Source organism: Tauraco erythrolophus, chromosome 9, assembly GCF_009769465.1.
Source record: "Tauraco erythrolophus isolate bTauEry1 chromosome 9, bTauEry1.pri, whole genome shotgun sequence".
NCBI lineage: Eukaryota > Metazoa > Chordata > Aves > Musophagiformes > Musophagidae > Tauraco > Tauraco erythrolophus.
Window position 1 is genome coordinate 9,111,567 of NC_141473.1, and position 13,667 is coordinate 9,125,233.

General features: G+C 38.2%; 1 protein-coding gene across 1 annotated transcript in view; it reads right to left on the reverse strand.

The window, feature by feature from the left end:
* ATRNL1 (attractin like 1) overlaps window positions 1–13,667 on the reverse strand; it is a 526,301-nt gene that overhangs the window by 400,333 nt on the left and 112,301 nt on the right. The window contains exons 14-15 of the mRNA XM_086616365.1: window positions 6,155–6,287; window positions 4,646–4,827 (exon numbers count right to left, since the gene is read on the reverse strand). Of these exons, the coding sequence (XP_086472491.1) occupies window positions 4,646–4,827; window positions 6,155–6,287 (315 nt within the window). The remainder of the gene's footprint in view (window positions 1–4,645; window positions 4,828–6,154; window positions 6,288–13,667) is intronic.

Genomic DNA, 13,667 nt, shown 5'->3' on the forward strand with positions numbered 1-13,667 from the left:
CCTTAGTCCTCCCATTTGCACAACATTCACAGTTTTGAGAAGGGCTTGCAGTTAGTTTGCCTCTTCTCTGCATCACTGTGAACAAAAAAACACTACTTACTGAAAGTAAGAGCTATATGAAGAGAAATCATCCATTCTGTTTATCACCTCGTTACTTGGTTTCTATTCTTTAACTATTCGTCAATTCTAACTATGCTAGATACCCACACATTTCTTGTTTTGTAAACATCTACCCAGTGAATGACCCATTTAAGTAGCAGAAACAAGCTACATGGTTGGTCAGCATCTCTATCTATTAGACACAAATGATGAAATCTAGATGCAATTAGTAGCAGGAGTCATGCATCAGATTATAATTTCACTTATTTTTGGTACTCTTCTCAAACTCTGCTGTTGTGGCATTGGTTAAAAAAAAAAAACAAAACACATGAGACCTGGAAAACTAAGCACACGAAAACTTCCCCAATTTCCATCTACAGAGACTATGGCTAGTATTCCAGTGGGACTTCAGTTTAGGTACTCTAGAGTTTTCTCCTTTAAAAAAAATGGGATTTTTTTTTTTTTTTTAATTCAGGTTCTCTTCTCAGGCATCAAGTGAGTTGAGCTCCCCACTTCCTGAAAGTAGGAAGACAGTTAAACTAGAGGTGAACAAACGGGCAGAGAATGCAACAGCTCCAATATGGAGACAAAGTGCTGAAATGATTTATTAGAATTCCCAAACCACAGCAGTAAAGTGGAACTGCTAGAACGTGTAGTAAAGTGGGGCTAATTCAGAAAAAACGGAAATGTCAGCTTCTTTACAGCCAAACATATGATAAAATCATAAAACCATACAGCCCTCTGAGAATACTTCGAGCTAACAAGGAATAACACCACCATGCAAAGCTCACTAATTAACTGCAACCTACACTCAAGTGTAATTTATAAAGGTTGCTTAATCCTGAGAACAACAAGGTAAAGAAGAGTTGCAAACAGTTTATATAATGAAAGATACTGTTTAAAACTGTTCCCATGTTTGTTTATGCTTACTACACCAAAACTAAATCTTCGCAGAATTTATTGCATGCTAACAAGAAAATTATTATTTTTAGTTAAATCCCAGAGTTGTGACTAAACTCCCAAGAGAACTAATTGCACTTTTAAATAAGTACACATTTGAATATTAGCAGGAACAATCATTTAACCTCATATTGCTGCTGTTTTATCTCCTTCACAAAAAAAACCCTCAAATCTTCTCTTTCATAATATTTTGCTTACTAGTTCAACAAAACAGCATACAAGAAAAAATAACAAGTGTCATTCTGCTTTAATACAGGAATCTGCAGTTTATCCATTGTGTTACTTTGGCATTCTCCTTAAGAATTTAATTAATTTTTAATGAAAGAGACATGAAATTATTGGTGATAGTTTTAGAATACATCTGAAAATTCAACACTGTTTTGATTTCAGACTACAAAGATCTTCATTGCGTCCCTTACGTTAGTACCAAAGAAACCTTCTCCTTATCCTTTAAAAGGAGACAATCTCTTGATTTTGGAATTAATTAGAAGTACTGGAATTAAGAGAAATTATTCATACAGAATGAGGTCTGGACAGGGTGTGGAGACAGTGACAGCCTCTTCTGTCTGAAACTTTCCAAAGCAGCAATATTTTGTATTATCCTAAATCTGATGAAGTCCTAATTTTGTACCAAAACAAAGACTTTGTATATTAGAATATAATCTACAAAGCCCCACATTGTTTCTATGAACAATAGACTCATAGAATGGTTTAGGTTGGAAGGGACCTCAAAGAACATCTAGTTCCAACACCCTGTCATGGGCAGGGACACCCTCCACTACACCAGGTTGCTCAAAGCCTCATCCAGCCTGGCCTTGAACACTGCCAGGGATGGGGCATCCACAACTGCTCTGGGCAGCCTCTTCCAGTGCCTCACTACTCTAAGAGGGAAGAATTTCTTCCTTATATCTAATCAAAATCTGCCCTCTTTCAGTTTAAAGCCATTGCCCCTTGTCCTATCACTAACAGGCCCTTGTAAAAAGTCCGTCACCAGCTTTCTTGTAGGTGCCCTTTAAGTACTGGAAGGCTCCTAGAAGGTCTCCCCGGAGCCTTCTCTTCTCCAGGCTGAACAACCCCAACCTCAATACAGAATTTCTAAGTGTTTCCAGTCTGCAGTATTTATCAACATTATTTTAACAGTTTCTAAAATACACAACAGTTGCCCAAGTTGTTTTTCTTTTCTCACTACAAGAACTTCAGCTAAAGCAGAGATAAAAACAGATCCATAGTCTTATTTCCAAATGTTTCTCTGACGCATTCACTAATCTTGAAAGCTTTTGTTTCACACAGGCGAAAGATTTTACAGCTTTTGATATTAACTACGCAAGTCAAAACTCCACCATAGATAACAGATCAAAGGCACAGTGTTCACCTTACAGTTGCTCTGACTACATTTGTGAACCCCACGCCACCACCTGTTACAAAAACAAGCCATCTAAAATGAAATCTTACCCCTTAAATCATTATGACTGCAGTTTGAGAGGAAAAGGCAAGCAAAAGAAAAACAAGCAAAGTTTCAGAGAGCCTCTGTCAAACCTTGTAACACATTTAGGCTGTTTCATACAGAGCAAATGTAACTGGACAGACAGATACGAGTGAAAAAAAATGTATTTTTTTCTAAACACCACTAAAAACTAGCATAAGTCATGGTAGTATTTCATTAGAAGTTCTGATAACTAAACGATCGTTTAATCCAAGACATGCTTTTAAAGTGCATATGTTTGTCTATAACTGCATAAACTACATGTCAGGTATCTCACATTTACATCACCACATTGGCTCAGGACACTTCATTTAAATAAAGATATACCCAGCAGGATGTCACCTTGTAGAAATTTTAGGCTCTGAAACACAAGAAAAATCCAGCTTCCAAACACTAGAAAAGCTATTTCTCATCTACACCTCAAGCCAGTCTGGTTAATATCAGTCATATCAATACTCTATCACACACTATAGATTTGAAGGCCTCCCTTGCAGTATTTTAATAGGAGTTGGGGATAAAAAAAAAAAAAGAAATAAGAAAAGAAAAAAAATAACTACAGAAATCATTGCCATTGTTATTTTGGTTTCAATTACATTTTCAACATTATCTCATATCAAAGAGTGGACAGACAGAATGTATTTCAAGACTGCAGTAAGTACAATATCAGGGGAGATTTGACATAGAAGAATTACTTCTCTCTCTCCTTTATTAGCAAATAATAGAAAATACATGTGTTTCTAGTAAAAACATTTTGCTCTGTCCAGGTTCTGCATTTATATGAGAAAAAAAAAAATTAAGTACATAACCTATGTTTGCATCTCCTTCTTGAAACGGAACACTAAAACAATAATACAGAATATTTTGATTCACAGTATATGTCCCTCTAGGGACAATGCAATCTCTCTTGCATTGAGATTCAGCACCACACAAAGGCAAACCCTAACTGCTGTTTCCTTTATGGGCATCTCAATTTGTCTGCAACATAACAACTTTCCAAATCACATACCAGCTTGATATAAGCTTTAATTATTATTTGTAATTATAATTCGTTTTCCTGTAACTGTAAAATCCTACGCTACCTACAAATTAGGTGTTTTTATACAAACCACAATACAGTTTTAAAAGTGTCTTTTGCTAGGATGAACTGATTTGCTTGTAATGGACTCTCGTTCTGTTAAGACATGCTGTCCGAGTGTACATTGTAAGGTTTGACATCATCTGAGCATCGGAGCACGCCCATATTTCACGGAAGTGTATCAGTGATGTGGGTAGGCTTTCCAACAGTTTAAACACAGCAATAAGCATTTGAATATTTAACTGCTAAAAAAGTGAACCTGAGCACCCACGGACAGGTAGTTAATCTTCAGCTTCCCTTCTCTTGTCCTACAGTTACCAAATTACTAAGGATCACTTTCCTAAGGAATATTCTGATGGCAGCTTCCTGTATTTGCCAGAGGCATGTAAGAGTTTTCAGTCCTCTCCCTCCCCCACCGTCATTACAGAAAGCTAATTAGCTCCTGGCTCATTCCGGCGCTGCTGTGCAGGGAATTTCTACACGCTTCACATACCAGTACAGCTTCTCTGTGACCCTTCGATCCCACATACCAGTTATATAGAGCGCCAGGGTTTTCTGGAGAAGTAAACATCTTTAGTACCTCCCTGTCCTCAACTGCTTGCAGCCTAACTATTCACCACCCAAAACAAATCCTGCCAGCAGTTTTACGGATACCGATGTGAAAGTCAGGGTTTTTTATTCTGTCATAGTGAAAACTTTGTCTTGTTTTGATTCCTGTTGGCAGTTTATTGAAAAGTGCTGTGATTTCCCAGATCAGCGTTCCAGCCTTACTCTTGAGTCACATCTTGAAAGTAAACACTAACCTGTAACAGTTAAACCCGGTAAGGAGAAACACTTGGGAACTGCTGCGTCATTAGCTTTAAACATGAGATTTCCTTAATATCCTACACATCACTTATTTCAGTCTTTAGCACCACGGTACACTTCTTTGAAGGCATAAACTTTCCTCTCTTTGAACAAATCTCTAAAACAGATTTCTCAAAGCAAATTTAATTCACATAAGCATCAATTACAGTTACTAAAGTTACCTGAAGTGTATACTTCTGTATTTCATCCAGAACAAATTCCACTTCTTTTGAGGTTGTTAATGAGGCAAGATTCCCACTTAAATTGTAGCAATACAACTTGGCATTGTCATAGCTTTCACGACTAGAATTTATGCGGAGGCAGGCATCTCCAATGTGACTCCATCCTTCCCCACACAGATGAGCTAGAGTAAAATGCATATGATTAAAGCTGATTTGACAAAACTTTTTAAAAACCTAAAGGAGTCTGAATTTTATCTTCCTGAGATCATAATTTAAAACACATCCCACACTCAATTTCCTTTCACACACCATGTAAACTCTAAAACACCGAGTAGTATCATATTGAATAGTGTACTTTTATCAAAAGAAACTTTTAACAACTTAAAATATTTATGATGTATATGCTAAGTTTCAGAGTAACGATATAATTATGACACTATTTCTTCCCTGTATTCAGATTTGAACAGAACTAAATATTAAAGACTAGATTATGTACATAATAAATAGCACTTTAACCAATCACTTTACCTAAATGTTATGTAAATTTCAAAATCTGAAAACAACTGTCCTAGAATTAAGAGATCACAACTTTAACCTATCTTTACTTTATCATCTTCTCTTTGTATTTAGATTTGCCTAAATACAAATGCAATCAGAATGACAGGAAATTCAGATAATACCTTAAAAAATATTTCCTCTTCAACATATTTCAGCATTACTTAGATTCAGATAACTATTAAAAGATGAGTAAGTAATTCAGAGCAACTGTTACAGTTAATATTTACAAAGATTACACAAATGCAGTTTTAAATTGCACAGAATAAACTGACTGAACTTATTTAATGAATAATCTCTGTGGAAAAAAAACACCTGTGCTCATTAACTTCATCTGGACATAAAGATCAAATGGAAAAGGTTCTGATATCTAACTGCATATACGTAGTTACGAATAGGAATTACAGAATAAATATTATTTCAGAAAGTTAACAGTCACCTTCTGAGAGTATTTTATATTAGCATTTTAATATTCACTGCTTTCATAGCATTACCAACATCAGACAATCAAGAAACTACATCCTGGGCCCTATCTGCACAGGAAAATTGAAGTATAATTGAAGTATAATTTATAAGATAAAACCTCAGCTAGCAAAAGTAACAGTGTCAGTGAATATGTAGCAGTAAAGGACTCAGTATGGCAATTCAGCTCTGCACTCAGCGATCCCCACGGGCTAGAACTGGGCCCTGGCTTGTGCAGAGGTACATGTTACTATGCCTTCACTAATATTATCGTCTCTCCTAACAAGATTAAAGGTAGCACTGACATATCAATCAGTGATGTAATTACATCTGTGCTCACCTGCACAGGCACGATCAGGCAAGGAGAGCCAGCAAGAGCGAAACAAACCCAAGTCTACTCATTGAACAAATATTCTTTGGCAATAAGGGAAGAGATTTACTCAGTTTCGAACACAACTATAAAAAGCAGAGTCGCCACCTCGCAGCCCTTACCAGGGAGTGCCTGGCACTCTTGCTGCCGCTGGTCCCACTGGCAGTTCAGGTGTAGCGAGCAGCTTTTGCAGCTGGTCAGTTTATTGCAGATCTGCTCATTCCTCACATGACATTTGGTGTAGTTTTTAACCGACTATAAAAACAAAACAGACAAAACAGCATCTCAAACATATGTCTATCAACAAACCAGAAGTCGAAAATGAACTATGCAGCAGATGAATCCCTCCCAGAAAATCACAGCCACCTAAAAGCTAGGCTGAATTTAAACTCTTTGTCTAGAGTCCCTTACCAGAGAGTGCGAAATGCATCTCTAGAGCACAGATCACCTGACCTGTCCTACACAACTAACTTTGAGTGGGTCAAACAGTACTTTGGAGATGTCATTTCCCTGTACTGACCCCAGGAAGAGCTTAAATAACTAAACTAAATCTATATTTCTTAGATAGTTCAGAGATCTGCTCTCACTAAATTATTTCATCCTATGCAGGTTAAAACAAGCAAAAAAAAAAATCACACAGAATTTTTAAAATGGCACAAGATATAGGTGTAAAATAATTACATATCATTGACTGAAGGTGTATGAATATGCTCTACTTTGTTTTATCCGGATTAAATGAAATAAAAACAGGAGCTGTAGACCAGCAGTCACAAAACACGAAAAGGATTTGTCAGAAATTTCAATAATAGTATTCTACAGATCTAACTGCAAACCTGTATGCAATATAGCTAGTATAAAATTTACAGAATCTATAGGAAACCATTTTGTCAAACTGTGACATAAAACCAGGAAAACTTCATTCCTTTGGTACCTTAGTATACAAGAAAAGGAGTAAACACTGAAGGAATTTTTACTTGGGTTCTTTTGTTCAGTTTGGTTTGTTTTTTTCCTGAAAACTGAGGTCTTCCTTTCCAAGATAGGCATTTTGAATACAAGTAATTTTTTCCCCCTCCACAGTACTTTTAATTAAGACATAATATTGATATCTTATTCAATAAATTGCCCAAAATCCTCAGCCAATTCATCAGCTTATCCATAAGGCTGCCTCTACTAACTTCATTTCAAGGTAATAATTAAAAATAGGTCCTAGTACAAGCAGCTTTGTACTCATAGAATCATAGAATGGTTGAGGTTGGAAGGGACCCTCTGGACATCATCTTGTCCAACCCTAACAACCCTTGTCTCTCTCCAACAACAAGAGATTCATTCACTCCTGGTAGCAAAAACTGATTGCACTTAGATAGTATATGCGTGGTTTACAGGACAATTCTGGCTGCCTTCTTTTCTAATAGTCTCCTGAAGTATGATAAAGCACATCTAAATGGGCAACAGGACAATAAGTTACCCGTTGGTACTGGAATAATGATGATGATGATGGGGCATCAACCTACTACACTCAGGAGGGAAGACAACCAACTTCCTTTTTTAAAAAAAAAAAATCCTGAAACAACACAATTGTTAAAATGAATTTTTAATCTCGCACAGGACCAGCTTCATTCTTGCTGAAGAACACTGCTGTTCAGGGATTCGTTTGTTGCTCTTATTAGATCAGATGCCCATCAGTGAGCTGCTTATAAAAGGTACTATTTCTCTGGTCTGTAACAAAGGCTACTAAGTAGCGAGAAGAACCAGAGAAACCGTTCTAGGAGAAGGCATCTACACCACAGCATTAAACAGACCCAAAGGCAATGTCATCAAGTAACAACGTGTCTATCTAGGCTAATAAATGCATACAAACAGTAAAGGACAAAAAGCCCTTGGAACAAACCCACATTTATTCCACCCAGTCATGATGCATATTCACAAAACTGCCTGAGAGATGCTTTAAAGTGAATTTTAGAGCACAAGTGTCGTGGTTTTGGACTGAGGGTCGAGACAAGAACCCAGAGGGAGCACCCACCAACCATGGTCCCGGGCAAAACATCACTCAGGCTTTTTTTTTTTCCTTAAAACAAAACAATTTATTAACAGTTACTTAACAAGAGACAAAAGGGAACGAAACCGGTTACTTGAGAGGAGAAAGAGAAAACAAGGCCGGATCTTAAACACAACAACCTCCCCACCCCCTTTTCCTTTCGTTCCTGGCTCTACCTCCCCCACCCCGGGCAGCGCAGGGGAACAGAGAATGGGGAGTGCAGGTCAGTTCATCCATGATGTTACTGCCGCTCCTTTCTTAAAGGAGGAGGAGTCCTTACACCATTTTTCCCTTGATTCAGTGGATCCCTTACTCACGAGGAAAAATCTCCCAACTTTTCCAGCGTAAGTCCTACCCACAGGATTGCAATCCTTCCCCATGGATTGCACCAGTTCGGGCTTTAGCAGTCTCGGCCTCTTAGGGAGCTGTCGCCACTCGCATCGGCGTGGGTCGTCCCACGGACTCCAGATGCCTCCACGGCCTCGTCATGCATTCCGTGCCCCATTGTTAACAGTACCTCGTCATGCATCCCCATGCTCCACGACCTCTCCTGGGCTCAGGCATCTCATCCCCAACGTGGGTTTCTCCACGGACCACGAGTGGGTCTCTGCTCCGCCGAGTACACCCGGGCTGCAGGGGGGGCGCCTGCCATCTTCACACCGATTTGCAAGGGAAAACTTCAGCTCCAGTACACTCCTCCTGCTCCATCTTGACTGACCTGGTCGTTGTGGTTGTTTTCTCTTAGATCTTAATCCTCTCTGGGGGAGCTCGGCCCGGCGGGCACCCCGGGAGCGGGGCGCTTCCCGAGTCCCCCATGCGGCTCCCCCGGCGCCATCTTGAGCACGTGGCGCCGGCCCGGGCCCGGGCAGCCGCCCGGCCGGGAGCGGGGGCAGCGCCCTCCCCGCCTCTGCTCGCTCCTGAGCAAAAGACCCTTTCCCGTCCCTTTGTCTCAACTTAAATAGGGCCATTCGCAGAGGCGCCGATTTGGCTCAACCCCCCGGGGGGGGATGGGACTCAGATCTGGTGGCACAGGGAGCAAATCCCCTCTCCTGCCACCAGAACACCCCCCCCATCAAACTATCACAAGTAACCACCATGTGCTCGTTTACAACACCTCAACTAATACTCAATTTTAACACTTCATGATGACATAGTCAAAATCCTTAAGCATTCAGATTGGTTTTGAAAATTACACACACGCTTTAGTGGCATTACATACAGATTACAACGTTCCAACCAAACCAAGATATTTGTTCTATTACTTTCTCATCATGAAGCTTGTTGTGCACTGGTTATTTAATGTTTAAAATAAAATTCAAAGTACTAGTGACTATTCTGTAATAATGTTCTCTGTTGTATTCCCTTATTCCCAGCACTTATTTCCCTTAAATCCAATTTAAACATTGCTTGCCTGAAAATCTCATTAGTTCAATGTAGATGTGAATCCAATAGGTAATTCATATTAACACAATATTAAGGTTATAACTTCAGCTACCAAACCCAATGAAATTCAGAAATATGACAGCCCATCTGTTACTGAACTCCTATATTGCTGTAGGATATTTATAATGTTTACATACCAAAGCATGAGTAAATTATGTTACATAGGAAGTTTCCCACTTACGTCTTATTTACTTAGATTTTTTCAGTACTGATCTTGATATGGTGGCATATAGACAGACTTACAAACTGCAGTGATTTTCTGCCTGTCCACTTCAGAATGAAAATATTAGTAGCTTATCTTAGAATTTTGCTACTAAGTAATGTACCTCCCTCTACTCTTCCTGGATTTTTCAGGTTAACAGTATGATCTTGTCTAGTTTGCTTAGTCTAACTATAAATTATTAATGTAATAAATCTGCTACAATTTCTCTGAAGCTACTCCCAAATCTTACTATTGTGTGTCCTCTGGTCTTAAATTCTCATTTTTTCCCCTTTGAGATAAATTCAATTCTATTCAAAATTCTTTCTACTACTTTATACATTTCCCCTTGACTATTCTTTGAATTCCTCAAATGTAGGTAAATTGCTATGATTATCATCATTTTTGGTGCTGTATAGCATCCAAGGACTCCCACTAGGAAAGAAGATGTTATCTTTTCTGTAATACTTACACAGCTTCCAGAGACAATTATTCTAGTGTTTAAGACACTACATAAAAACATTTAACAATATAGGATTTTACTTCTCTTTGAAGCATCCTCTGATACCCTATATCCCTCAACGAAATGCTTTTCGTCATACTCTTCATGCATGACAGAGGTATTTTATATCTTTAAATCACATATCAATCTGGGCTGTATTTAGGTTACTTACTTCAACTGGTTCTTTATCTTAATGCATGTTTGGAGACCGACACACAAGAAATTCAGGAGGTAAAGGTGTGGTTGGTCAAAGCTACAAAAGGAACACGCCTCCCTTCCAGCCCTTGCAGGAACACATCCCCCTTTTAGCTTTGGCACGCAATAAGGCTTTCAAAAATGCAATACAGACTGGACACAGGAGTACCTCAGCTGTGCCTCTTCCCATCACAGTCTGTCCGAAACAAGAAAATCGCATGCCCTCTACTTGAAAAAGACATATCACAGACCCCATTCTGACCAAAAAAGTATTGCATTCACGTGCTACTGCCTGGTGCTCTCGATCCCGATTGATTAAGTGGTTTCAATTTATTCTGCCCTCCCATATGTCTGCTGTTAGTTACAGTAAAAGAGTAGGTATTTTAACAAGCTTAACAGTGGGAAGATTCAGAATAAGAGCTGAAATTTTATGAGGAAAGTGTGCGTTTCTTTCAATTTTGGTTTTGAAAAGAAAATATTTTCTCTCAATCAACATTTTTCAAGCAAAGTTTAGCATTATATTACTACTATATTTCAAGCCTTCAGAATACTTTCCTTAAGTAATATGGGAATGAGTTACTCTATTTGCAAACTTGTAGTGTGGGCAGTTAAAATTTCTATAAACTGAAGGATTATAGGCCAACATTGTAGATAACCAGTGGGGCGTACTATTACAGCTACTCCATCTGCAGTGATTGCTTCAATTTTTGCTGTAGAGGTGCAAGACAACGGAAGGAAAGAAGGAAACTATTTCCGGTTAATTCCTGAAGCTTGCCTTTCAGAACTGCTGCTTGGTGTGAAGCTAGGAAATGGGAAGAGTTATTTTGAAGATACAAAGAAACAAAACAAATTGCTTTTGATAACTAGTGCAAGAATTTCCCATTGTTTCCCAGAGTGAGGGAGGAGACAAAGAAGTGCACTGGGGGGGAATGGTAAAAAAGACAGAGAAAGGAAAACCTTTACAATTCTTTCACATTATAAATATCAAAAAGAAGTCAACATATTGTCCAGTAACTACCTACATGTGCACATAAATACTTTTACATTTTTCAGCCTATAAGTCTATCCACACTTGAGCCAACCACAAATGTAAGTGGCACGGTACTTGCTCAAATCCAGCTCACCCTCCTCTTAAGCACATTTCTTAAAGAAGGTTGGCAAGCAGGAGGCATTTCGGTACTTTCAGGTCTTCAATCCAATCACATTTTTTGAAAGTACCTGCATGTGCCTGCAAAAATAAAACAGGTTTATAGCCATAATGTGGACTTGTTATATTGCTATCCTTAAAAACGCTTACTCTTTTAATATATGAAGACTCTCTGCCACTCTACCAAGCAATTATTTTGTTTGACTACTGAAGAGCAAAAACCAATTGATAAATTTTTTTACTCTAAAATTCAGGAGTGCTCTGGTCTTCCTCAGTAAAGGAAGCTTTACTTTTTGTTGCAGCTGGTGGGCCCTCTTCACTCATTTACCATCTTATTTGCCACAAGGTGCTAAAAGATTTTGCTTTCATGGCATGGGTCATCCCTGAGAAGCAGACCAATTTTTTGCTTACTCTTCTATCTCAAGAAAAATGACACCTTGTAAAGGTGCAGCAATTCAAAAAGCAATTCATCTCCCTCTCAAAGCCTTTTTTTTGTGGATAATGGAACGTAAAATTGTAAAATTAACAGCTTTTCTTCCAAATTTTCTGAACAATATCAGCAAGGGAGTACCATTCTCACAGGATTCAAGATAAAACTTTCTATTTCGTAAACGTACAGTGAATACAGTTTCATAAACATATTAGGCAGATCTGGATCTGCTGTTTTTCCTCTCTTAAGAAACAGGCAAAATGCATCAGAATCAGTGAGGACCAGGAAGACACTTAGGAGCACAAAGGAGAGTGTAAGAATGTAAGAACTATGTAACTGACTTAAGGGCACTGAACTGCTACAATCAATACAATGTACTGCACAAAAATCAGAAATATTCCACAAGAAGAACACAGAACTTTTTTTGAAAAAGCAAAAGGAATGAAGATGTGAGACTGAGAAGATAAGGCAAAAAGGCAGATATGATGAGCATGATAGAAAGCTGCTTCTCCCAATTGTAGACGAAGAAAAAGTGGATACGTCATGCTTAGAGGGACACATATGCAACACTGTTAGGTTTTAAAAGTCAATCAAAATACTCCTGTTAAAATTTCCATCTTCGACGCACATTCAATGAATGGGAGAAAAATAATAGGTAAATTAATGACATTCTTTGTTACAAAGTCTTTTACAGTATTCTATGTTTCAAAGGTGAAAGCAGCTCTGGATTAGATGCTAGAGGCTCCATGACAGAGCTTAAAACAGGAAATTATACAGGTATTAGTATGTCATATCTCATGAAGTCTGAATTTGGTTTAAGACAGTATTAACGACAGTATTATAGTAGCTTTTGCCCCTATGGTAAATCAGTGTCTGTATTTACATATTTTTGGAAAAAAAAGCAGAGTAGGTGATCTTACCAATTTTAGCATCCATCAATCTCAAAGATAAAAATTAAATTTCTTTATATATATATATTTTATATATAAGCTCTACATTTTATTATGGAATAACTTCAGTGTATTATGTAAAACCACTGTAAGCAGTTTGGGAATTTCGATGGTGTAATTTCTCAAGGTAAACTTGAAAATCCTTATTAGAACAGACAAAATCTCTAACAGATACACTTAATGGCAGAACATAGACAATAAGGCATTACTGCTAGCATGCTGTTCAATCTATTCACTAGCCAAATTTCAGTATCATCTTGAACCACTCCACATATTTTAAGTAAACTGTTTCCCAGTTGGGCAAAACAGCACCTCTCAACATTTGTATCAGACATGATGGAGTCAACTAAAGCCATGGTATGCAGAAGTATCCCACTTATGCGAATTTTCATGGGAGAAAAATAAAGCACCTTGCTAGTGCTGAAATGAGCGAGACCTCCAGAATAACCTGGCATTGCCAGCCTCTGCTTGCAATTACATCAGATAGGAGAGTAATGACACATACCTTGACGATCCACGAGTCTGCATAACAGTGGAATACAGTGTCCTGTTAATGTGCCGACTAACATCAGATGGTGAGCACAGGAAGGTATATGTGTATCGTCAATGCATTAGTACTACTTATGAAGTCCATCTGTCCAAACAGAGGTATTTCAGGGAAATTTCCATATTTTACTGTCCTTCCAATCCGCAGAACAGTTAATGTTTTGCAAATATGCATGACCACAAGGCCA